Raw genomic sequence first — 27,595 nt, 5'->3', positions numbered from 1 at the left:
AGCCACCCACCATTACTGAGAAGTAATGCTGCTGCTTTTCCAGCTGACATTTGTTACCCACAAATTAAATTTTTGTCACTATTTAGCTTTGGGGAATTGAATGCCATCCAGAGTTTGATAACAGATAAGCGACGGAGGTGGGAGATCAGAGGGGGAAGTTTTTACGTAAATCAGAGTATCATCTGCATAATAATGAAGCTGAAGACCATGTTTGCTTATAATCTGACCAAGAAGAAGTATACAGTATAAACAATAAGTGATGGGCCCAAGACTGAGCCAAGACTGTGGCACCACCTTGATTGACTTGGGCCATGGGAGATTGATGAGGACTAAGGGAAACAAAATGTCAATGACATATGAGCAAAACCAGTTAAAGATACCATTTTTACCATTAAAGGTACCATTGGTAGACAAGAATGTCTGTAATCAATTGAGCAACACTGAATGATTTACTGTATCAAAAGTTGCACTAAGATCAAGGAGCATAAGGATTTTTAAGGATATGTAGCCCCCGAATCAGACACAATAAGTCTGAGAAGAGAAGAACAGTGAGAAGAGTAGTCTCAGTGCTATGATTAAAACCAAAAAACAAACTGGAAAAGTTTAAACAGATCATTATCTATTACATTAGCCTGTAATTAATGTACAATTACACATTCTAAAACCTTAGACAGGATTGCTCAATTAGAAATTGGTTTGTAGTTAATCATTATATCAGAATCCATGTCAGGTTTTAATATAGGATTGATATATGCATTCTTAAAAGCAGTACAGTAGGTACCACACCCATGGAAAGGGAACTATTGATGATGTTGATAATTAATAGGCAGATGTCTGGAAGCAAGCATTCAGTGAAGTGGGATGGGACTCAGGCAACAAGAAGTTGTTTTGCAACAATATTTTTTTAAGTTGATCTGAATTAATTAGGTTAAATTCAGAAAAATCTGACACAGAGGGAATTTCAAAGTTAGGGCTTAAATATTTTTCTGAAACAGGATCAAGACTAAGACTTAATTCAGATAATTGTAGATTTATAATCTTGGACTGAAAGAATTGCAGAAACTTAAGAGAAGTCAGGTGTGGAAGAAAGAACAGAGTTGTCAGGGAGTTCAATGAGTTTGTAAATAACAGAGAAGAAGACTTTCTTAGTCCGAGAGCTGATTGTATCCAAGATAGAGGAGGATCTGGCAGAAGCTAGAGCAACTCAGTAGACTTGCAGGTGTGCATTATAAGCCTCAAATATTTTTCCCTCTTGTGTACTACAAGACACTGTCGAGTCAGTGTCAAAGACTGAAGTTTAGGTGTATACCACAGAGAGGAGGGCTTGAATTCTAAAGGAGGTGAGTTTATCCAAAATACTGATCATCACAGGGTTTCAATTACTGACTAGGTCAGGTGGCAAAGATGACCAGTCATGTAAAAGGGGACAACTAAGTAAAGCATTATAGAAATCATTAGAAAAATCAGATTTCAAACAATACACTTGTTAAGCCGTGCCTTAACTTGTTACGCCATGCAATCTACACTACAGTCTACATCATTGTGTTTTACATGGATAAATGTTTATAATCAATAATTACAAGGTAATTAAAATTGTGTTGAAGCATTGAGCGTATTTTACTGGAACCGACTTTATTACCTGCAGTACCAATTGTATTGTTCTGAGGTCAACATAAAATGCACTTCCCAGTCTATTGTGACAACTGCAGTGCTGCTCTTCAACAATATTGTCAGTAAAGGGACAGCAGCATTTTATAACGTATGCTATGGTTTCAAGATGAACTAAACCATCATTTTCTTACTTCTTGACTAACCCTAACTATTCAGATTTCCTGAGTTTGTACCCAACAACAGGTGGTGTTGTATTTATTTCAATTCATACAGTACAGTATGTAAAATTTCACCAGCAGAGGTCTCTAACAGCCCTATGTACAGTTTACTTATACTGTAAACATTTGTGCAATGAGGATGAGGCAAATTCCAGTTAGGAATTTTACCTTGAGTTCAATGCTTTGATAAATTAAAAAACACAAGTGTTTTTTAATCCTGAAGGAGGAATTTTACCTTGGCTTTAACAGCCTTTTTTTTCAAGGATTTAAAGTCCAAGACTAAATAAAACTTCTTCCAAGGTAAAGCCTAGAGCAGAGCACTATGCTTTCAGAAAAGAATGCGACCCAACTTGTTCTTTTTCTTAACAAGAAATAATCTTCAGACTGCAATTACTTTATTGTTACTTCTGGGAAAATAGCTGGGGTTAATAATGATAGTGATTTTGCTATCATTGATGTATCATTTTTTAAAGAATTTACACAACAATATAACGTGTAACATTTGTTTTTTTCCTCCAGAATACAACAGAAAATATTTAAAGCATCCATTTATAATTTAAATATCAAGGCAAACATTTTATGTTTTTTCTTAATGTTTATGAATCTAATAATGTTATATGTGTATAATAAACATTTTCAGGATAAGAAATTGAGGATATAGCTGCTTTTTTGTGTTTAAACTCACTTCATTGTTTATTTATTGGTACAAAACTGGCCCTTGGACAGCAAGGAGAACTTTGAAAGAACCCCAAGGACATGAGGATGCAGAGATTTCAAGAGATGAGTTATTTTGTGACACTGGCCTTGCCCAGCACCAGTCTAATGCTGCAGGGATTCTTGGCTTTCATAATTGAAAAGAATGCTAATTATAAAAAGATCTTTGGTTATTTTTTCAAACAGAAACTCTAATGTTTTTTAGCCCTTTCATTTTTCATTAAAATTAATCTAGAGAATTACCTTATATGGGTCTCCCACAGTCCATAGATTTACTCATATGAGATTCCAAATAATATTTCAATGGATATGATGCAGCATCCATTATGTGGTCTAGTACATCTTAAATTTGGACACTTTTATGCTGTTATAAGATGTCTGAGATTATTTTTTAGTATTTTGTTTGAAAGTGTTTTTATTAGTAGTCACTTTACTGCATTACTAAATTTCCAAAAAGCTTTATGAAATTATCAGTAATTGTTGGAAAGTTTAAAAAATGTTTAATTTCACCTCTCCAATTTGTTCAACAGAAAATTACATATAAAACACACTTTTCCAAACATTGTATGGCAGTTTTCATACGTTAACCTCAAATGCCCTAGTGCTATGGCAGGTATGCATCTATTCTAGAACAAGTGCGCCTGCACATTGCGTGGGGGTGTGAGGTTTTAATGATAAAAATAAGGGACTTAAGGAAATAAGGGAGTTAAAGTATACTGTATATCATTTAATAGTGTTCCAATAAAGTGTTTATTGATTGTCTGATGGATTCATGTTATTTTTTTAACCCAAGCCTCACTTCAGTAATTGATCTCGAAAGACCCTATGGTTGCCTTTGTAAGTAAGTGATCATGTGTATTAATTTGAAAAGAACTTTAAAAAATTGCATTATATTTTACATATATTTTACATTGACTTATCCCCTAATGCATAGAGCTGTTCTTTCCGTGAGCCAAACCTGTGCAGCAAAGAGTTAAGACCCTAAACACCATGCATATTGATTTCCCCCTCAATGAGTAAATATTACAAGTCTACCCCCTTTCAGAAATGCAAAGGGCACTTTACTGTTTCTTCTAAAGCTCTGTGTGTCTGCTGTCAACTATGACACCCCTGTCTGTGATCCACATCTTTCCCAAGAACCTCTCATTCCTTCTTTTTGTGTTGCTACATGTTACTAGGTGGTAAGTGCATAAATAATATTTTTATATTTGTATCTGTATATAATCTTTAAAACTCCACAGCTTTGGAAAAAATCTTAAGCACTTATAAATAGTAAGACAAAACTCCTGAGGTCTGTTAATGCTACCAGTATGGTATTTATTTATGTATCCTTTTGTGTCTGTAAAACTCTAGGGATTTAGTGGATCCTGCCTTTTACAGAACACCCATTCTGTAATTCGTAATATGGATATCCTGAAGCACACGTACAAAAGTTTTTAATTCCAAAACCTGTCAGTGAAGGTCAGGGCAATAAACGAATGTAATTTTCTGTGTCTTGTAAGTTTCATTTGCTGTCATGCTCAATTTAATTCCTATTTTATCTGTCTCTCTACCAGATTCAGTAGACATATCTATAGCTACTTCATGTTTTAAAAAATAATAATTGGGTTGTGATTTTCATTTACTTCACAGCACATTTTGCAGTATCCATGTCTCAGGGCCTGTTCAAAAGTAAAATGTGGTTGACTTTAAAAGAATGTGACTGACTATGCATGCCAAAAAACATCACTTAAATTGTTTCTGCCTCATTAATCATTTTGAATTCTTTTTTACCTTAAGTGCCCCTACATTTACTTAGATTAGTTACCATTACATGTCTACTTATAACTGGAAGGCAAACTTCAGTGACTCAGTGATTCAGATGTTGCTTTACTGGTAGTTCAGCTTCGGGGTCTAGATAAATAATTCCAGCTGGATTTCCATTTCACACAATCTTCCATTGAGGTTGGCATTATGGTGGGATAATAGTATGTCAGTATGGATTTTTATAGTTGCCTTACATTCAGTTAATGCATGGTTTTGTATTTATTTTAACATTTGGAGTTGTATGGATTGCTGACAATTTATAATTTATTATTTAAATTATGTAACACAATTTCTCTCCTCTGTACTTCCAGTGCCGCATTTCCTATTAGGCACTGTAGGCACAGCGCCTATGACCTATGAAAGTTTTAGGGCCTGCGAAGGAGGGAAACACTAGTGACTAATGAAAAATGAGCTGAAACAACATGCTTACAATTGACTCTAGGTGCTCCAAATAAATAATTATACACTATCTAGTGGCTGTTCTAGAAACTAGAAGTATCGAAGTGATGGTCTATCAATCATGTGGTTTAGCATTAGAATAGTGTAGCACCCTCAATGGTCGCTTTAGCAGCTGCACCTCCCCTTAGCTATGCGCCAACAAGGCAGGGGGCAGCAGCCATGGGGCTGGACTTGAGGTCAGTGTGTCAACCGGAGATTGACCTGGCAGTGTAAATAGCATAGAGAGTTTATGACAAGCTATTGTAAATAGTTGTCAGTGTTAGCTACTTTGTCCTTGTAACCCACCATAAACTGAAGTACCCCTTAATCCTTACCCTGTGTGTGTGTAACCCCTTCGGGGAGTGTCAGTCTGAGGAGCAGAGGTAAATAAACATGTTGTTGCCGGCACATCATGGATGTGCAGTCATTGCAATAGTTTAAAGTGCATCATGTCAATCGATGTTATTCAAGTGGCATTTACCCCTCTTTTTGCACATTTTGGAGTGAAAGTGCCTAGGGCCTACGAACACCAAAATCTGTCCCTGTGTGCTCCGCAATGATATGTCAGCCTAGGTAGGTTCTACTCTTTAAATTCCTTTGATCTCAATGTTTCGTTATTTGCCTGTCTTTTGTGAACAGTTGCAGTGAGGTCCAGGTGAGCCTTCACAATTCCAGCCTTAATGTCCTGTCCAAGGTTCGCTGGAGCAGGTCAGTAGGGGGCCTACCAGAGCCTGTGGACTGTGTTTTTTCAGAGTGGTCTGAATGGACCCGATGTGATCCCTGCCAGAAAAAGCGAGTAAGTACCAGTCTGAGAAAGGCTCTTTTTGCCTCACAAAAAAAACGAATTCCGAAAATAAATGCACTACCTCTTTCAACAGGACGATATCACATTCATAAGGCTCTTTGATACATTGCTGGCCTAGTGATGCTATTATACTGTATAATGCACAAGCATAAAATTGCAGTCAGTTGTATAGTGATTGGTGTGATTACAGCTGAAGGTGGGAACACCCAAAAAAGTTTCCTTCCCTTAAGTGAAGGATTCTGAGGCCACTGGTTGCCCCTGACCACTCTCTCTGTACAGTACCGCTACACAAAGCTGCAGCAGCCCTCCCAGTTCGGAGGGGAACCCTGTCACTTCCGCGGACGGGAAGAGGAGGCCTGTGCCCCCCCATCCCGCTATTCCTGCAGAAACAGTGTCCAGTGCGATGGCTTTGTCTGCACCACCACAGGTACTGTAACACCTTTCTCAGCACAAAGGGGGCACTATTTCTTACATAAAAGTAAAAGTAAAAGAGTGTAATAATAAGTGATTCAATATATCTTGTCTTCCAGCAGTGTGGAAAACTTTGTTTTTAAACAAAATAAGAGAACAGATGACAAAAATGGAATTACAAACTTTTCTCCAACTTTTTCAGACTCCTAAGTAGGTCTCTCTAGTTCAACTTTCTTATCACTGTAGGTCCCACATCAAATGGGGGTTAAGAGCAAACAGCTACTTGGGAACTCTGTCCAATGTACTATTATTTGTGCAACAAACCGTTTCCTGTTCACCATGCTAAATTAATTTGAATTTCTTTATGTTCTTTTTTACTCCTGAGTCTGAAGTATCAAAATTGTTTAGATATTTTTCATATTTTATATTATATTTACCAGTTAATGCATGTGTGCCATGTGTTGAGTTCACAGCTCCCTGATGCAACCTAAAAGACAGGCTAGGGAGAGAGTCGAGTTACAAGAGTGTCCCATTAAACCCCAGTTTCAGTGCAGGAAACAAAGAGCACAAAAGTCATTTCTGATAGTCCTGTTGGTGCAGGAATAGTTGTGCTGAGTAGAAGAAGTAAAAATTTACAAGAGATCACAGTAAGTACAGTAGCTAGCCACACACACACATACAGACAGACAGTAAATGGCTCACACCAGGTACTTCTTAGATCATAATAGATTTTTTCCAGGCTGGGAAATGTTTATCTACAAATATACATTCTTATAATGAAATCAAATAAAATTTAAATTAAAAAGCCTAATCATATATTTTTAACCACTTACAGTATGTCCATGGACACATTTAGCCAATTTATGCCTGGAATTTCCTCCCCCTTAAACATTTGTTATATCGCTGCAGCAGAACATAGCAGGAGCCTAGTTCAGGTCTTAAACTGAAGCTAACCCCCTTGGCTTTGAGTGTGAACAGTCAAATTTCTTATATTTCTTAATGTGTCCACTCAGCAGACACACATATGAAAACAAAACCCCCCAAAAACAGCAGGCGAAAATGTTTTTTTGGTCTTCAGAGGTCAGATTTTTCAACTATATGCATGTAAAAAACCTTTTAGATGACTACTAGCTTGGATAAAAATCTGGGACAAATTGATCAATAAGAAAAAATTCTACATCATGTTTTGTGAAAACTGGACCTGGATGAAATTTCATGCCTGTAATTAAAAATCATAAAAATATTGAAAATAATAAGAATAAAAACCATTGCAATTGCTATAAAAACCTTTAGACACTGCTAGAGAGCCTTTATCTGCTGTTATGCAATGAAAAAAAAACCTCAGAGTTGCCTTCTGGTGTGAAAAAAAGGAGCACTGATAAGAAACTGATAAAAAACTGATTGATTACCCCTTCTGAGTCAATGATTGACAGCTAAAAGGCAGGCGGAATGCAGCCTCAGGTTTCTAGAGGAAGTCTCACCCCCTAAGGGCTCTGAATGGCTGAAAATACAATGAATGACGGCGCTTTTTACCAATCAGATCGCCTTATTTCTCGCGGTCCTGCTTCAAATATTTACTACTATTTACAACATAGGCGATAACGGTCATTAGCCTCCAGGTCTGGAGATAAACTAGTCTGGGTTACTTTGGATATATATCATGCTTCAGAATAAGGTAAAAACATGGGATACATATATATTTTTTTTGCTGTTTTTTGCTTTTGCGGATTTGTTGGAAAAAATGTATGATATTGACATGTTGTGCTGGCCAGGTTTTTATTGGGGTTATGCTAGTTCATTAATTTATTGTTTTATTGCACAATAGTGTCACATCTGTGGAAACAAACTTTATGGTTTTGTTGTGATGATATTGGAGAATACTTGCATGTGAGAAAATTTGTGGAGTGGTTTGAAAAAAACATTGTTTATCTTGCGTTTATCTTAAAAAAAAGAAACAACATGCGTGGTCGTCGGCGACCACGATCCGGGCTAAGTCTCTAACCATTTCTAACTAGTAATAATTAGGGTAATAATAATTCAAACTGAGTGAATGTGGTTCGCAGAGAAAAGTGAAAAATTATTTCACAGTCACAGACACGGTGATGGGTGGAAACAACGAATTGTTGACTGGGTCAATTTAACAGCTTTCAACTTGTTAAGCAACAAAATATTTAATGGAACCATTAAGTAACGCATGACAAATCCTAAAGAATTGAGCTTTTGAGCTGCTTTCATTTTATCACCACAGGAGAAGTTTCAAATAAGCAGTATAAGACTCAATAGTAAGACTCTAGTGCCTGGGAAGAGAGTATGAAAGCTAGAAAGACCTTGACCTAGACATTGTTGGGTCTTCTTGAACACAAGTGCAATTGCTATGTATTTAAACTGATTTGGTATAAATAACTGTATTAAATATTGTTACAGCTTTAGGTGACTGAGAAGCGTCTATTGGATTTTAGTTTGTGAAACTTCGAAGAGTAAACACTTCTAGCTTCAAAGCAGAGAGGATGTTTGCTGAGGTCTGGGGGTTCCTTCAGCAAAAAACAATTTGAAAGTTTACCTTGGTATACCTAGGTAAGTTGTGGGTAAATGATTGTCAATGAGCAGTACAGAAACATGCAATATAAGATCACATTAAGAACAACAGAGAGGGACAAGAAACAAGAAGAAAGAGACAAGAGAGGAGTCAGGAGGAGGTGGAACTTGAAGCTTGCGCCAGGGAAGAGCCCCTGCTTCGTGATCATCCTAACAAAACCTGACTGGAGTTAAGTGTCAGAACCTTGCTAGGGGAGAGCTTGCTATTCTGTGTTTTTAGGGAACTTGGTTTTCCTGAGTAAAAGATATCCCGGTTAGAAATGTCTTTCCTCTTTGTGGGTGCATTTGTACAATAGGGAGATAGGCTCCCATTTATTTTGTGGCAGGGTGCAGAGAGAGAGATTTAAGTGCAGGTTGCATTCGATTTAATTAGAAGGCAGCTTATCTCTAATGTGGCCTCTGTAGGCTTTAAGAGTTTAATATTTAGTAGAAGTCTGGGAGTTTTTTTGGATGATTAGAATATTAGGCCTCTGTTAGGCCTTGTCTGTAAATACTGTACATAGAATAACTTGTGTGTTGTATGTTTTGTTGTGTGTAGTGTAGTTTGTGTCTTGTCATTGTAAGAAATATTTGTTTAACCAAGTGTGCCTGGATTATTACTCTTCTTATCACCAAAGCTATGCCGGAGAACAAAGAATTCATGTGCTTCTAATTGTGCTTCTAATTATACCAGCGCTTAGGTATATTCTGGAGAAATCACCTACACAAGTTGGGGGTTATGAATATTTATTTTACTTATTGTCTTAACCACTCGGTCAAATCCTGATTTTCTCTATTTTCATAAACAATTTGTAACAATATTTATTTAAACTCATGCGGCTGTAGAAACATTTGTAGAGAGTAAAATTCCATAAATGCAGGATAAGTTCCATTCAATAAATTGAGAAACTGTGAGAAATGGGAATGAGAAACGTCTTCATAACCCCAAGACTGAACATGCTGCTTACTTATATTAAGTATAACCTGGTAGATAATAGTTTATAAACAAAGTGACCATGAGCAGACAAAACCTTCTCAAACCCTAAACCCTATGTCTTCCAGGCAGGTGCATTCCCCAGAGGCTCGTGTGCAATGGAGATGATGACTGTGGGGACCGCTCTGACGAGAAAAGCTGCAAGAAAGTGGACAGACCCTGTAAGACTAAGGCAGAGGAGTACTGGGGAATCGAAAACTTAGGAAAAGGGTCAGTCTTTGTGCACCCAATTTGCCAACCACACACAACAGACTAAAACTGTGAAAGACAATCACGCTCATCAAAAACATTGTTACTGTCTTCCTCTATTACACATATTCCTGTCTTAGCTCGGAGACTGCATATATTCAGTGTAAATAATGGGTTTCCAATATATAGTGTTAACTAGGTTACAGTTGTGATCTTGTATCATAAAACCTTTGTTTTGTTTTCTCATTTCTATTCTGGTTTTTGATCTCTAGGATAAACATTTTGAACAGCAATTTGGAAGGTGTTGTTATTGATAATAGATACTACGGGGGCAGCTGCTTACCACAATACATTTACAACACAAGATTTAGAAAACCCTTTAATTTGCAACACTACACTCTGGAGGTAACTATATTTTGTCTTTTAATTTGCAAGATCAATTTCAGAATTTGTATACTGCAAAACTTTAAAGTACACATTGCTTTTGTCTCCTTTTTTAGACAAAAGGAAATTATGAGTTCTCATTGGATGCATACGAGTCATACTCCAGTTATGAAAAAGGCACATTCAAGGCACACAGTTCTCAAAAAAGCGTAACCATTGGGATTAGTCTTCCTGGTACATTTGAGTTTGGCTTTAACTACCAAGATGCCAAATTCAAGAAGAATGTTCAAAAAACCCGACGTTTATCTGGGACAGTAAGTAATATAGAAGCATGAATAATTATAGTATAAGAATAAAAGTGTAACTTTAGGATGACAAAAGAGGAATTATGGGTATACCATGGCATTGCAGATTTATCTCTATAGTATGTCTTTACAAGAACAACATATTTATATATTGCAGTTATTCTGTCAACATCAAACGTTAATGGTTAGTGGGGACTGACTTACTCCTTGACCACAAACTTTCCTTTCAAAGACAAAAACTGTGTTGCAAGGAGTAGGATTTGAGATTAGCCAGCCAGTGCTCTCTCAGCCCCTGACAAAGTAATGACACCTTACCAGATGCATTAAAAGGTGCAGTGACTTCAGTAATAGACGCCCTACTCCTCCACTCAGTGCTGAGCCACTTTTCTTGGCAATGAGAATTTTTAATTGTAAATATATGATTGGCTTATTTGGTGGGCAACTGAGAGGAGCCTGTTTTCACTCACTCTTTACCTAAATGTAGTATGTACAGAGACCATTGCCAGAAGCAGAGCTGTAAAGACATTATAATAAAGACAGAATTCCTCCTTCAAAATTTGGTGAGAAGATAATGAAAATTACCCTAATTATAAATGTAAAAATTACCAAACATGTTTATGAATTGCAAACAAGTTATGCCTGTGCTTAGTGCTTACACAAACCTGTTTAGATATACTAGCACCCTTCATTACATCTGGAGATCTACAAGCCCTTCACTGTAGGCTCTCAACTGAAACAAACATATTGTGCTCACTAAAATTTAGCCACTGACAACAGCTAGAGAGAAGGGTGGGAAAGTAAACCCGTGCTTCAAACAAAGGTTAACATGCTGTTCTTTTTTTCAGAAAAGCAGTTTTGTGCGAGCACATTCCAGGCTTGAAGTGGCACAGTACAAGCTGAAGACACAGGATCTGATGCTGCACTATGAGTTCTTCCAAAGGTTGCAGAGCCTCCCTATGGAGTACAGCTATGGAGAGTACAGAGAGATCTTCAAGGACTATGGAACACATTACATTACTGAGGCTACCCTGGGTGGCGATTATGAGTACACAGTGGTGCTGAATCAAGAAAGTATGGAGCATGCAGGTACAGTGCAATGATGGGATGACTTCGTTCCTGAGTGGCTTCAACTAGAGAAACTGCCTAATCATAGTCAAATTTGAACCTGCTGTACTCAGATCAGGCAAAAGTTAGGATATATACTTGCAGTATAAGTGTAGAATTGAAATATATGAATGCTCTGTTAATATTGCACAATACATTAGGAAGGGCTCATTTAGAATATTGTATTCGGTATTGGTCACCATGATAGAAAAATGTAATACTGCTGCACTGGAATCGGTTTATGGATATTCTTGCAGAGTATTCCAAATGCCATCTGAGTTGAAAGGGTCCACAGATACCTATGGCAACCTCGGCTTGAATTTCCTACAGCTTGCTGGCACACATGAGTTTGCCATGTAATCAGTATGAGCTATTTGTGTCCTCCCTCCTAAGCTTTTTGGAGGTCGCAAAAAGCAGAATTGTCCATATTTTACAAAGTATGGATTTCCTCTCTTTTTATCCTCGGTTTTGTTATAATATGTTGTTGTGGTTACTCTTGGTGATTTAGAGATTTAGAACTGGAACTTCCTAAAGGGGGGAATAGAAAAAATAAAATAATTAGGATTCTAAATTTTGACCTAAAAGTGTTAATGTAGCTGTTTCGCAATATTAAATCAATTTATACCTGTAACTAGATATGAAATCTGCTCCTCTTCTCTGTTAGCATTTGTGGATACTCACACAAAAATGATTAAAAAATGGCTTTGAAAACAGGTTTTAATTTAAAAAACTTGACCCTATACTGACTGAACCAAACCACTAAAATAGGCAGAGATAGGTTTCTTAGTGTGTGCTTGAATTATCCACAGATTCATGCTACTGTATACACAAATGATCCCCACAACTCCGCTCCCTCCCAATTTATGATCTACTGTAGTCTATGTAGCGAAAAAGTGGTTGGAGCCAGAATCCTTAACACCCAACTGTATAGTGGAGTAAATAGCCCTCGACACATACCTACGACAACTGCACCCTGAACTGAGACAAACTGTTGGACAAATGGATCCTTAAACTGTCAATAACCTCATGGCCACCTCAGAAAGGAATTCCAAGAAATTCCAGAAAAGAATTCTTCTCTGTGTCGAGTACTACAAAATGAAGGGAGCACAACCGAAATGAGAAGCTAAGGAAATGATTCTGTCTGAACCCATGGATGGCAATCTCCTTCCCGGGTTTAAAGACAGAAGAATCACGATGACATTCCCTATGTTCCTGGTGTGGGACAGAAGAAAATGAGGCAGATCAATGTCTCGGAGACGAGAGTACGAAAATAATAATAATAATAATAATAATCATTATTACACTTAAATAGCACTTTTCTGGACACTCCACTCAAAGCGCTTTACAGGTAACGGGGACTCCCCTCCACCACCACCAATGTGCAGCATCCACCTGCATGATTCGATGGCAGCTATAGTGCGCCAGAACGCTCACCACACATCAGCTATCAGTGGGGAGGAGGGCAGAGTAATGAAGCCAATTCATAGATGGGGATTATTAGGGGGCTATGGTTGGTAAGGGCCAATGGGAAATTTTGCCAGGATGCCAGGGTTACACCCCTACTCTTTTTGAGATAAGCCCTGGGATTTTTAATGACCACAGAGAGTCAAGACCTCGATTTTACGTCTCATCCGAAGGATGGCGCCTGTTTACAGTATAGTGTCCCCGTCACTATACTGGGGCATTACGACCCATATGGACCACAGGGTGAGCGCCCCTTGCTAGCCCCACTAACACCTCTTCCAGCAGCAACCTTAGTTTTTCCCAGGAGGTCTCCCATCCAGTTACTGACTAGGCTCACACCTGCTTAGTTTCAGTGGGCTGCCAGTTATGAGTTGCAGAGTAACATGGCTGCTGGCCATAAAATGGTCTGTAACATTGTCCACATCTGCTTAGCAGACCACCAAATAGAACAGGCAGACCATCAGATTCCTAAACCTGGTGTATTCCTAGAATCAGTACTTGTGAAAAGTAATTTGTTATGAGCACTCGGGGACAACTCAGGAGTCCTCTGGTGTCCTCTGAAGTGGCGAGACCTGCTCAAGTAGAGGAAAAAAGCCTGATGGTTACCTTCCCACTCCTAAATGTAAGCTATATGTCAGGTGGCAGGGTGGTAGGGTCCCTCTGAGGTACGGGAACAGACCAGACTGGTGATGTATAATAATAATAATAGTTGATGTTGTTGTTGTTATTATTAAGTGCATATATTGTTACAAATAGGGGTTACAAAAATTGAGAATATCAGAAAATGACTGAGTTAATCAAATTAATCAAATAAATAATCATAACCTCCAAATAGTAAGCATTATGCCAAGAATATACCCAAGCTATTGGTATAATTAGAGGCACCTGAGATCTTTGTTCTCTGGCACAGTCTTGGTGAGTAATAATACAACAATAATTCAGGAACACTGGGTTAAATAAACAGTTCTAACAGTACTATCTTAAGAAGTCTGAGTATGGAGTCCTGCAGTTATTTCTTGTAATTCTTGTTTCAGATTATACTTTGAGTGATGCAAACAAGTGTGTCCAAGCTGGCCTGAAAGTTGGAGTTAACATACAAGGGGTGGATGTGAGTCTTGGAGCTAGTGGTGGCAGATGTCGGGGTCTGCTAAAAGAACTAGGAGGTAAATAAAGAACAGGTGAAAGTGTTGTCAATCTCTCAAGACTTGTCATGCAACTTTATTCCTTACTGAAAACAAATCTTTTTTTCCCTCTGAATTAAAGACTATTGTTCTAATTTTAATTTTATAATAGGGGGTTCTTAATTTTTTGTTTTGTTGGTGTTTTTTTCCAACAATAGTATTTTTTTCTATTAGGAATAACTGGAATTTTCTGATATTCTGCAGATCATCCATAGATGATCCCATCCCCCATGCTACCATTATCCTCCCACTGTAAGAGGATGCTACTTTTTATGGAAAACACAATTCTGTATATATCTGTGTTAACAGGAGCAGGTGATTACAGTTAAGCACGTGCCAAAGGTTATATTAATGCCAAATGAAATGTGATTGTTACATTCACTGAGAAGGAACGTACGCTACTAAGGACTATCTTTTATCTGCCATGCAAATGTTTTCCTCCTCCTTGGGAATAGGACAGACATGTTGAATTGCATGGACCTTTGAAGTATCCTGCAAGGGGATATTATTGAATCTGACAAAAGCATCCGATAAGAGTTGTCAAGATTTGTACTAGGTTCAGGAAGGCAACTGTTTTGTCAAGGGTTCCTGATGAGTTTCTGTCAGAAGTGATAAATGCATTACATAGGGATTGCCCTGCTATGAAGCTTCCAAAATGCCATTTCCTTAGTTTTTTTTAGTCTTCTTTATAATGAACAGATTAATCTCATCAGCGGAGAAACCTATTCAGTGTTTAAAGAGTTCCCTTAGAGATAATAGTTACATTTCAGTTCTTGCCTTTTCGTTCAACACTATGCAAGTGATACCATTTTTGGTTGTGAAATCAGCACATTTGAATTCACAATTCCATGTTACGTATTATATTAGTAATATTTTTTTTGTTTGTGAATCATAATATCCTTGTTCAGTAATAATCATGGAAAGTAATTGGTAATGATGGATAAAAAAAATTGCATCACAGACCAACTTTGCTATATTAAGTAAATAGCTGCATCAGCATGTGAATGCTGCAAAGGAACAAGTAAAGGTTTATTCCATGCTGAAAAGAGAAGAGGAGAAACACAAAATCTCGGTTGTGGAGCCTTCTTCAGGTGACAGGAAGTAGCAGCAAACATGTCTCTCATAAGGATATAGAATACTGTAGGTGTCATCAATCTGAACAAACGACATTACTTCCTTCTCATACACATTATCTCTATCAGGTGTATTACAGGGGCTTGATTAACTTACAGTAACAAGACAAGGCTATTTGGCCCATCTAGCTCATTTGTAACTATTTAATCCAAGGATCTCATACAGCCTTTCTCAGAACCAATGGTGGTATCAGCTTCAACAACATGACTGGATGGCCTTTTATAGACTTCTGTAACCCTGTGTGTAAAGAAGTGCCTCTCATTCTTGGTTTTAAATGCACTTTTCTCTGTACTTTCCACTTGTGTCCCCTGACATGATTTAGTGTTGTTTTTGAATACAGTATTCACAGTATGGACTACAGTATGGACTGTAGAGCCTGATAAAATCTACCTTTAAATGAATATGCTCTGAATTTTGAATTTGCCTTGAATATCTAAATAATATCTCAAATTTTCATGCTCTAAACAAATAAGAAATTTAAGCTTGATGGCTCTGTCCTGTGCTGCTTGGAACAATTCCTTCCCATTAACACATTTCACTGAAAATACATATTTATGTGTGTGCTTAAGTAATTTAACCTGTATCGTTTTGTTTTATACACTTCATTTTTCATTTGCATGGACACTGAAGACAGCAAAACGGAAAAGAGGTTTGTTGAAGATTTTATTGTGGAAGTGAAGGGAGGAGCCAGTGAGTACATTACTAGGTTGGCATACAATCAGCTGCCGACTCCAGCACTGATGCAGGAATGGGGAGAAGCCGTGCAGTACAATCCGGACTTCATCGAGAGCAAGGTACGATTGTAGATATTCACTCATAGATCTGTTTTGTGTAATATAGGCAACACATGCTGCTCACAGCTTGAGATACAATTTACAGAAGATTCAAATGTCTTCTGAAGTATTATGTCCAGCTCTGGATCAGATTATTTAAAAAATAATTTAATAAATTAATAAGATTAGGACGCCATGGTGGTGCAGTGGTTAGCATTGCTGCCCCATAGTGCTGGGGCCCTTGGTTTAGTTCTGGATCTGGGGTGCTCTTGTACTGTATGTTTTCCGTTTGCTCTCACGGGTTTCCTCTGTATACTAAGGTTTCCTCCGGTTATGGCACTTTGAGAAACCACTTTTAAACGTGCTATATAATTAAAGTTTATTAAAGACATACTTGTAGGTGAATTGCCTTCTGGGTTGAACTGGCCCTGGTGTGAGTGTGTGTCCCCTGAAATTGGCTGGCATCCTGTCCAGAGTGTACCCTGCCTTGCTCCTGTTGCTCACTGGGATAGGCTTCAGCTGTGTTTGATAACATAGTTAATTATATGGATTAAAAAGATTATTTAGTAATAATATGAGAAAAGCAGCATTAAACTTTCAGATGGACTTCATATAATTTGAATAATACTATTCAAAATCCTTTATGACCTTTCTTCCAAAAGACAAAGCAGTATTACTATATGTATTATGTGTAACAATATATTGTATCACTTGACACCGCATAGCCTCTAACAAAATGGTATTCCCAGCACCTGGTAGTGGTCCAAGCTGAGCTCCAGTGATTCAGGACATCCTTTATTCCCATGTAGACAGAGCCTCTGTTTGAGCTGGTAACCTCCAAAGATTTTGCTAACGCCAATATTATGAAGAGGAACCTAAAACGGGCCTTAGAAGAGTACCTGGCTGAGAGCAGTAACTGCCGCTGTGCACCCTGCCTCAACAATGGAGTGGCTGTGCTGAAAGGTAACTTCAGCTCTGCTCCCAAAGGCTAAACTTGGGATTTATTTTTGCTGTGGTATGTTTAGATCTAAGTCTGTTCCGGTCTATAGAATATATATATAACTATAGAGTAAGAAATGATACAGACCATATCTGAATTCTCTGTGAATTCCTAGAGCATGTATTTTGTTTGTACTAAACAAGTATTTTGTTTAGTATCATACTTATTCAAAGTCTCATGCTGTCTAAAATTGTCATCAATATTTTGGCTTCTTTAGCAGAAATGATATACTTAACATGCAATGATTTTTTTCAAATCTTCAATCACATAATAATTTAAAAGTTAACTAAAATTAAAGAAAGAATGAACTGATGCAGTGTGTAAAAGATCTATCCCAATACCTAGAATCTTACTGTATGTGTATCAGCAATGTAGTAGTAATGTGATTAAACAGATCTGAATGTAAGCCATGCTCATGTCATTGTTTTCATCATAGACACTAGATGTGAGTGTGTGTGTCCCATGGGATTTCGTGGGAGAGCCTGTGAAATCACTCAAAGAACTGGTAAGCCTGCTGTATACAGATCTATTTCACATTTTCAGCCGTTAGGTCAAATTCTAAGTTCAATGAGACAAAATGACAAATATAAAGAAATAGCATACTTAATATTTTAGTCTTTGGCTTTACCATGCCTGACTGAGGAAATTACAGTCCTTGCCATAAGACCAAGACTGCCAAAATCTCTCTCACCTGTAAGGAATGAGCCAGAGAGGCTGGGATGGGAAGGGAGGTGTTTTAGAAAAGATGTACTCAAGGCAGCAGCAGCAGGCAAGTACAGTATTCATTAAAGAGCAATCTGTAGTACAATCTGACCTCCTAGTAAACCTTTGTTTAACCACTCCATTACCTTGTTAATTTCTGATTATTTTTACACTAAATGTAATGTTTTCGCATATTCTTATATACCACATGTGTCAAACTCATGCCCCACGTGCCGCATGCGGCCCACCATCCGTTTTAATCCGGCCCTTGCAAGACTTCTCCCAGTCTATTGTGTGAGTCTCACGACAGCAGGAATTCCAATTCCTGTCAGTCAGTGAAGTAGTGTGTCCAGAGACAGGGTCAGCTTTTGCAAACATCAGTCCCACTAGAAATACGATGGCTACTCGACTGGATAAGATTGCTAACGATCTACAAGAGCAGCTTTCAGGGAAAGCGACCAAATTTATTGCATATTCACTTGCCATTCGTTGCCGTTCAAGATTTTATGCCCAGATTAGACTTTCTTGCATCAAAGAAAAGAGCTCAGGTTTCTGGCTTAGCAAAGCAACAGTAGGCTAACAGTTTGTGATGTAGACCTATCCTTATTTGTGTTTTTTTTTATTTCAATTCATGTATTTATTTCAATTCATTTTGTGCAATATAGTTACATTGCCAAAAATTACCTAAAATGTTTGATCTTATTTTTATCTTGAATACATTTTCTTTTATGAAATGCTCAACCATATTCTTAAATATAGGAATACTGAAGCAATATTTTGTTTGTATAGGCTACATTCACTTGCATATGTGGAAAAAGTTATAATAAAACTCTAATTAGTATTTATCTCTGCATTTGTGGTCCGTGACATGATTAAATGTTTTTGGTTTGGCCCCCCTTAAAAATGAGTTAGACACCCCTGTTTTATACTGACATTCCCTTTGGATCAAAGCCTTAGGTTACCAGGCCTGTTTTCTCAATACCTTTTCAAAATAAAAAAAGTTGCTAGATTCCCAGTCTGTGTACTTTGCTTTCTTCCAGTAGAAAACAGTGAATAAGAAAGAAGAGACTTGTTTAATGATTTTCAGAAAGTGTGAATATTTGTTTCGTCTCATTCAGTGTTCAGAGTTCAGATTTTGTTACCTGTCAATACAAAAACATTTAAATCACTTAATCATGTAAACTAAAAAAGAAAACAAATGGTACCATCATTGACTCCCATTGTCCGTAATGTTATGATGTCCATGATATTGCTTTATATTTTCTACTGTCTTTGATTAATGTAATGATTCTGAAAGAAGAGTGAACCTCTTGTCGTATGACCTGCTTTTGACCTTTGGCACTGCTTCTTGCAGGGGTTGCAGTGGATGGCAGCTGGAGCTGCTGGTCTCAGTGGTCGACCTGTAGTGGCCAGAAAAGACACCGCAGTCGCAGCTGCACTAACCCCTCTCCACAGAATGGTGGTGGGGGCTGCTTTGGGATCAGTGAGGAATCTGACACCTGCAAGTGATTCACTTACTGAAACAGCACTTCTTGCCATGTCCCTGATTACTATAGAGAAATAAACTATTTTCTTCCTTTGCAAAACACTATGGCAGTGTTGTAATACTAGTATTTGTTTAATGTTTCAGAAGATGGCAATCATGTGCAAAATGTTTTCAGAAGTTACAAAATTGTTTTTGATTACTTTTTACTATGACTGTTTTGATGATATTTATTCTGTGAAGTGGACAGAAACTAGATTCTATTAGATTTAGATATTAGAATTACTGATTACTAATTAGTAATTTAGATCCCTGTGGTTCTCCACTGAATACATCACCAGAATTTGAGCATTCACCCCTTACCTGTTACTCTCTGGGTTTAATGCACCTTCTTAAAAACTAACAATACAATATTTAATGTATATTTTATGTGTTCATCACTGCTGTTGCTTGCTCAAAGAAATCAATGGATACAGTAGGTTATTTAACCACTGCTACTTTCTATAAAATCAACAATAAAGTTCATTATCCCTCAGATTCCTAATGATATTCAAATGATCCTCTAGTAATAATTAACATTCCCATAACCTTACTTATAATAAGAATAAGACTTATGTGTCTATAATTATACGGTTTGTCACTCTTTCGTGGAAGGGCTATATTACATTCAAATCATTTGAATGTATGGTTCTGAAGCTTGTTTCTTAATTGCTTCTACCAATGGTATTATGTTGTATACAGGTCACAAAAGCATAATTATTTTTAATATCTTGTAAGTCTCTTGTGATCCTTGCTACCTGATTTTATACTTTACCAGCCCCGCTTGTGTGGAAGTGTAGATTCTCTAGCTCAGAAAAAATCTGCAGAAGTCTCATTTACATATCATTCTTCTTGGTACCACAATCAACTTCCTTCCATGAAATCTCATGGACATGAATGTGACCATAGGTGGAAGGACACTGGCCTAACTGTTCATTTACTCACTTTCAAACAACACTAATACTCCTATAATATTTCACAGACTGTCACAATGTCAGAAATTTAGGGGAGCTAATTAAAAAAGCATAATTCATCATCCTTTAAATACAGTTACACAAACCCCTCTTAAAAAGTCTAAAAAGCAATGTAATAGATTTTTGTATTTAAATTTAATAATTAATTACTTTAATGTTTAATTATTAATTAATTAATAACTTTAATTATTAATTAATTAATGTTTACAAATGAGAGGTGGCCATTTGTTTTTAAGTAGCTGATATACTGTAAGAACCTGTAAGAGCCTAAGATGGGAAAGTAAATTCCAAAAGCTCATATTCTTATATTGTATTGATATGCCACAATGTGCAGTACCCTTGTCTTTTTATTATTATTATTATAATGATTATTATAAAGGCAGACGAGTGTGTTCTTCAACAGTGCTCTGTTGACTGTGAACAGCCTGGAGAAATCTGTTAACAGGGCACTGTTTGTGAGGCTTTGCCCAGACATGGAGATCCATCATTGAGAGGGGCAGGGCTGTTACACTGTCGACTCCGTGTTTTACTGCCAGACCCGCAGAATGACCAGGAGCTCCAGCAGCCCCAGTTCCCATGTGTTGGTCCTGTGGGTTGAAGAAACTACAAATAAATATGGAGCATGGCAGCAGAGCTCTTTACAGCTGTTGGGTTCTGAGTTTTAGATGGGGAGCCCTGTCTGTGGGGTTTTCTCCAGGAGCTTCCACTTCCCAAAGACATGCAGTCTAAACTGTAACTACCCCTGTGGACTTTAGATAAACTTGTATCCTAGGTGAGGACAGGCCTGTACTTTCAAGTCTTGCCTTGCAATCTATGCTTTCTGGACAGCCTGCAGGTTGATGCTCAATTCAACAAGACAAGTGACTTTCTTATAATGGTCGAATGCATGGATAAATATTATGACCATATACTAATATGCTATATGACTATAGTATAACGCGGTGGGCGTGCCGCATCAAAACGCGGTGTAACGTGTTATTTCTCGTCATACAGCAAATTACCATATGCATATTAGATTATGTTAATAGTATCCGGAATCACCTTGTAAAACTGCCAGGAGGAGCTAATAAAGCTTAACCTCTCATGTACAGCATTTGAGCTGTCACCAGAAAATGCCGGTTTCAAATCCTGGTCACTGCTGAGGGACAATCTTTATTCAATTTAGAATATAAGTTGTATACTCTTTAGACTTTTAAATTTAAACTGTGTATTACAGCATGTTAATCATCATTCATTAAAAAGTTGGTATATTTTATGAAAGCAAGATTGCTCAGTTTTGAGATTGCTCAGCTCAAAAGTACACAACCTACCTTTATCATAAATATTTTAATATTGCAGAACTATTTTATGCATCAAAGTCTTTACCGAAGATATTACTAATAGTATTAATAATGAATGACCTTAGACAAGCTGTAAGCTCAAAGTATTATCCTGGTCCACATTCTTTGTAACCATCTTTGTAAACGAAAAGACTATTTTTTCATTGACAAAAAGTAACACAACAGCTTTTCGTTGATCCAATCACATATTCGTTTCCAATCATACAAAGTAAGTTTTGAGAATCTCCAATTCACCATGCCTTTCACATGCTCATAAACAATATTAATTTAGGAACATAAACATATCATGTAAACTGTATATGGCTGGTATTGGTATTTTAAAGAAAAAAATACACACCAGTATTCCACTTTCTCCCTAAACATTTTAAGCATCAAAGTCTTATATGTGGTTATTTTGGAAAAGGTTTTACTTGCTCCTTCTGAACATATTAAGATTATATACTTTGTGAAAAGTGATAGCCTTTTAACCTTTTCTGTGTTGTATACTCTTTAGTATACTGCGTTCTGAATCTGCTTTTCTAAGAAAACATGTCAGTGGGGGAAGATGGACTGTCTTTCATTGGAAGACTTGCTCTATTCTACTTTGAAAATACCTGTGAAACAGGTTTGTTTGCAAACAATGCAGACACACAGAGAGAGAGATGCAAAAACCGCGCAGCGCCAGGCAAATGCACAACATTAATGTAGGCTTTCGGGCTCACTAGATTTGCGCCCTACACCCTGAGGTACCGTTGTGTACATACAGTACGAACATGTTGTGATATTTAGAAATATAAATTTTTTTAATATAATGCCAATAATATTTGCTATTTTAGGTTTTCAAAGAAATGTTTATTTGTTAAAAGAAAACTGATGGCAACAGCTAGGTTTGAACACTCAACTGCAGGGTCATAAGCCAGTCACTTAAGCTATCACACTACCGAGACAGTTATGTGACAAGCACATATCAATGGAAAGTCTTATACTACTATTTGTGCAGCAGTACATGAATACAGTTATACCGTTATTTATTTAGATATGCGAATCCATATTACATTCCCTATTAATCCAATTCTAAAAGTATGCTTTTGTTTAATCCGATAACGAGCATATTTGCAGAAATGTTAAAACGATCAATTTTCACAAAGTAAATAAACGTACGGTAATATGGTCAGAAGGAGCACGCAAAAACGTTTCCGAAATAACCACATGTAAGACTTTGATGCTTAAAATGTTTAGGGAGAAATGGCAGACTGGTCTGTATTTTTTCTTTAAACTACCAAGACCAGCAATATACAGTTTACATAATATGTTTATGTTCCTAAATTAATATCGTTTATGACCTTCAGATGCGTTATGCTCCTCTTCTTTTCATGCTCAGCTACTAAAATTTCCTTTTAGTTGTAAAATTCCATCTAAATATTCAATACTAAGCAGATTAAAACGTGCACAGTAAAGACATTAAATGATTAAATCTTTCCACTACCGACCAATGCACCACAAGTTCCCCTGTCGATCATTTTGGCCAGCCAATCACATACCGCGGTATGCCGCGGTGGTGCACGTGTAGTTGCCCGTGGTACAGGTTTGTACTGTGAACTTTGAATGGCTGCATCTGTATTATAGTGACATTTGACATAGTTACCATATTTTTATCATTTTGAACGGACCGTGTTTATTTTGGCTCCATTGTACCACATAAAGAGTTTTGTAAAACATGGGCCAGTGGTGCACAATGGGTAAGAGAGAAAATTAAAGATGGCAGACACAGGAGGCAGCCATGCTAAAGAAGGAAGGTTGCCATGCTGAATTGCTTCATTTTGATGAGCTCCTCTGGTTGCAAGTTGGAAAAGATGTAAAAATACTCAGTACTGTTTATTTCTGTGTTCAGCTTTGGTTGATTGATAGCTACTGCTGGGAGATAGCTAACTGTCTCATGTGCAGGAAACCTTAAAAAAAACTTTATATTTAGTATGCTTTTTTATTCCCCTTTTCAAAGATTTGGCTGTATAAAGCAAATCAACTGCTCTTAAAGAAATTAAGCTTTTGTTTACATATATTATTTTACACAACTTACTGAAAGTGATAGAGAAGGGATAGGAAAAAAAAGTTTTCTGAAAGGTCAATACCTTTCTTCTGGGTCTCCTCACAAGCAGCCCCTTCAAATCCACTTGGGCACAGGCACTGGCATGACGTTCCATCGAGCATGGACTGCCCATTGTTTTTGCAGGGCTGACAGCGGCACGAGTTGAACTCCCTCAGATACTCATTCCATGCCTTCCGCAGGTTCTCAAGCTTTGCATTGCCACTGTTAGCTGTGCTGAAACGGACTAGCTCATATATTGGAAGGATCTGGAATTAATGCGCAATAAACACAGAAGAAGGGACATCAGATCTATGATTTGTTTTTCTCCTCTGGTATTCCCAAGCTAATATCGTCCCAAATATACTAACTAATGCAACAACACAAGACTGACATCCCCATTTAGTTTTAAGCTTTTTCTTATTAAAAAATACTAAAAAAATCACTAACAAATCTTTCTATGTTTGTCAAAAATTCACTGTCTCATGTGCTATTGCTTTTGCTTTCATATGGATACGTAGATTTAATTAAATCATTTGCTCTAAGGGAATATTTCATTATACCTCAAATTCGATGAGAGCTGGCTGGTATTTTAAGGATTTCCCCCAATGTCGGTATGTTTTCTCATCATAAACTGCCAACAGCCCACCGCTGGAAGCTGTGTCTCCTCCTCGAATCAAGTTGATAACATCTTTTACCATACTATTTTCCTTTTTATTATCTGTCAAAATCAATAAACACACAGATATATACTGAGCTTCAAAAGAAACTTGTCAGTCTATTTATGCATGTTTTTATAAAAATAACATGGATATAGATTCTGGATCATGATTAAATGTTTTTGGAGTCATTTTAATTGATAATTCATGAATAGCTATGATACACTTGGGCTATGGTATAAGCACTAAATCACCTTATTACTGAGATCATTAACTGGCTGATGTGGTGATTTAACTTGTTGAATGTCAAACCTGGTGAAAATCAAGAAATAAACATATAGAAATGCTCCACTATAGTATTCTCCACTTATCAAAGGACCAGCAATACTGAGCTATCAGTTTGTTGCAAGTTTGTCTACAGTTCAGGTGAAATCTTCAGCAACCTAGGTCCATTTAGTGATGATCACTTTGTTTATCCCACCTTGATAGAAACTGAATAGGATAATTGTTGCATAAAACAGACTAATAGATGGGGAGTTAGCCCACAATAACTGATTTTTTATTTTTTAAAACATCAGTGTAAAAAAAAATCACATAATGGTCTTATCACATATAGTTTTATTTATACACGCAGTATATACGATAAATGCATATGTTTTGAACACATGATTGTTCTAAAGCTCATAGCTAAAGGCAGTGGGTGTTTTCCATGGAGTTATAAATAAGTACTTATGAAGCAGATAGAGGTCTTATTATTTTTAATTGGAGTCAGATTAAACTACAATTGTTATACTGGGGAATGTACAAAGATGTACTTTTGTGGTACTATAAATCTCAAAATAATATTGCAGTAATTATAGCATTTAATAAACCTTTCAACGGTTTTAACTGTTTCCATAGCCATGGTCACCTTCTAGGTTAACATTGTCAGATCTCAGAAGATAAGATGGTCTTTAAAGATCCCATGGCTCTGTCTGTAAGAGTAGTGGTGTTAACTCCTGTTAACTCCGGTTTTGGCAAGTACCCCTTTTGGTTTTGGATTTCTGGCTTCCTCCATTTAACTACGGCTCTTGGATTACGGCTTTGACTCGGCAATCACGCTCTCTCGATTTGAGATTACTGGCTTCCCCTTTTGACTTAGTTTTTCGTATTGCGGAAAAGATCTTTTGCAGGGTTATTTTTCCGCTCCTTCATTTAAGGTTCACTTCTTAGTTTAGGTTTATTAGCTGAATTCATAACAGAAACTAACGAGAGGTGATGTATTTTTTCTGATGTGTCATAAAAAGGTTCTATGAATATTTGAATCTGGCAATCATTGTGTTCTTCACATGGCCCTATTTAGTAAACATGTGAATGTCAACACCGGCACTTTTGCTATCATACAATTAAGAGTATTAGTGAATCCTTTTGGTTGCACTTGTGTGATGGGTGCAACTCTGTTCTGCCCCTGTTGGGATTTGATCATTGTAGCTTATAGGCTCAGAGGAGAAATTGTGCCACTCTCCAAACATTGGCAAACTCCGCTATGGCAAAAGACCTGGTCTCCTGCACTCCTGGTTTTCTCCTGTACTCTACAGGGTTTAAGGGATGATGACACCTTTTATAACAGGTGTCAGGTTTCACATGTGTACAAATATACATCAACAGTGAATTAAATTCTGTAGACAATCAAAGCACAGTAGGTAAGATTATGACCAATAAGAAGATCCCTTCAGTGCACCTGTGCATATGTAATCCAATCACCTGTAATGCACTTGTAGTTGTTTATACACAACTACACAACTCAGAGAATACATTGTCTGAGTTTCTGTTTAGTTTAGCATAGTTGCAGGCAATGTCTGTTTCCCACACATTTTAGTGTGGTAGCTAACACACCACAAAAGTGATGTGCAATTGAGTTACGGCTTTGCTAACGATTACTAAATATAACCCCTGAGGAAAAATATGGTACTATCTGTTAAGAAAAACTGAAGGCATGCACACAAACCTGTGTTCTGAAACCCATGTCTGTTGCAAAAGTCTGCTTTGACAGAAAGGTCCATTGGGCCAACCTTTACAATTCCTAGTGACAAGGCATTGCACTGCCCTGCCTGCTCTCCAGTAATTTCTACAAGATAAAAGGTGAATGTGAATGACAAAATAGAAATTGTTTCATAGGCATCGGTTTCTCTTACATATTGCTGAAAAAAAATATTTAGACTTAAGACAGTAACCATCTAAAGTGTAAATACTAATCAATTTTCCTATTTTAAATTGAGAATTGCTGATAACTTTTTGGGGCCGCATGGTGGCGCAGTGATTATCGTTGCTGCCTCACAGTGCTGGGTCTCTGTATTCAATCTCTTATCTGGGGTGCTATCTGTGTGAACTTTGTATGTTCTCCCCATGGTAGCAAGGAATTCCTCTGAACGCTCTGGTTTCCATCCACTGTCCAAAAGCATATTGTTAGGTTAATTGGTGTAATGCTGTCCAGGGTGTGGAGTCCCTGAATGTCGGAGTTCTTGCCAGAGAGATGCACGTTGCTAGGCGATAACAGCTGAATACAGCTTGTGAGTTAACAAGACTCTACTGTGAGAGGTCTATAAGAGCTGACTGAGTACTTCCCTGAGTGAAGATCAAGCCAGGCAGTCAGTCCTGGACTAGCTGTAGAGTAGAATAGAGTAGGGCAGACATAAGATCACACCTTTAATATGTAGGAAAAGAAGCAACAGACTCAGCGCAACAGAATGAGTGAGGTCAGGTGTCTGTAATGTGGTGTATCCTCTTAACTCATGCATACAGTAGGTGAAGTAGTGAGAGAGAACAGATTGCATCTATCTGCGTGTTAGCAGCAGGTGTCAGATGCTGCTGAGATCAATTTTTAGGGAGAACATCTGCGTTATGAGAAAGCAGGTTAGTAAGTTGCAGCTGTAGAGATACCCCGATAAGGGGAAACAATGATGGCAACAATCTTGGAGGATTTTGGAAAGGAACTGGTTATAATATTAGGTGTCCTGAATAGAAGAGTGGTAGAATGTTAATTTCATAGGGAATCTAGGTAAGAGTTTTTAGATGTTTATGCATTGAAGGAAGGGATTGGAGTAAAAGAACAGGCCTGTCGAGAGAAAAGTCCACTGAGTGACAGGATTAGTAAGTGGTGTTTAAGTTAATGTGAATTTGTGTAATAGTGTGTGTATCATAGAGTAGGTGTGGCAGAGGAGTCCTCACTCTGAAGTGAGAAAATGCTGAAGC

At 37.4% G+C, this 27,595-nt stretch overlaps 2 protein-coding genes across 2 annotated transcripts in view; one reads left to right on the top strand and one right to left on the bottom strand.

The window, feature by feature from the left end:
* The first annotated feature begins 3,620 nt into the window (after positions 1–3,620).
* Positions 3,621–19,825, top strand: c8b (complement C8 beta chain). The gene is made up of 12 exons (XM_088927686.1): positions 3,621–3,724; positions 5,427–5,583; positions 5,872–6,019; positions 9,640–9,781; positions 10,033–10,165; positions 10,261–10,458; positions 11,295–11,535; positions 14,052–14,180; positions 15,963–16,126; positions 16,915–17,068; positions 17,542–17,610; positions 19,162–19,825. Exons 1-12 carry the CDS (start codon positions 3,645–3,647, stop codon positions 19,314–19,316), a joined length of 1,770 nt encoding a protein of 589 aa, XP_088783812.1. The 5' UTR covers positions 3,621–3,644; the 3' UTR covers positions 19,317–19,825.
* Positions 19,826–20,535: 710 nt separating this feature from the next.
* The window catches only part of c8a (complement C8 alpha chain), a 28,448-nt gene continuing 21,388 nt past the window's right edge, over positions 20,536–27,595 (bottom strand). The window contains exons 8-11 of the mRNA XM_088927684.1: positions 26,352–26,471; positions 24,269–24,426; positions 23,752–23,974; positions 20,536–20,890 (exon numbers count right to left, since the gene is read on the bottom strand). Of these exons, the coding sequence (XP_088783810.1) occupies positions 20,742–20,890; positions 23,752–23,974; positions 24,269–24,426; positions 26,352–26,471 (650 nt within the window). The 3' untranslated portion in view covers positions 20,536–20,741. The remainder of the gene's footprint in view (positions 20,891–23,751; positions 23,975–24,268; positions 24,427–26,351; positions 26,472–27,595) is intronic.

This window comes from Atractosteus spatula, chromosome 11 (genome assembly GCF_055471065.1).
Source record: "Atractosteus spatula isolate fAtrSpa1 chromosome 11, fAtrSpa1.hap1, whole genome shotgun sequence".
In the NCBI taxonomy this organism is placed as follows: Eukaryota; Metazoa; Chordata; class Actinopteri; order Semionotiformes; family Lepisosteidae; genus Atractosteus; species Atractosteus spatula.
This window is presented reverse-complemented; position numbering and strand designations above follow the sequence as displayed.

Coding starts and splice junctions, on each gene's coding strand:
- c8b (XM_088927686.1), top strand. CDS start 3,645: ATGACACCCCTGTCTGTGATCCACATCTTTCCCAAGAACCTCTCATTC. Junction 16,127..16,914: donor CGGACTTCATCGAGAGCAAG/GTACGATTGTAG, acceptor ATTCCCATGTAG/ACAGAGCCTCTGTTTGAGCT. Junction 17,069..17,541: donor TGGAGTGGCTGTGCTGAAAG/GTAACTTCAGCT, acceptor TTTTCATCATAG/ACACTAGATGTGAGTGTGTG.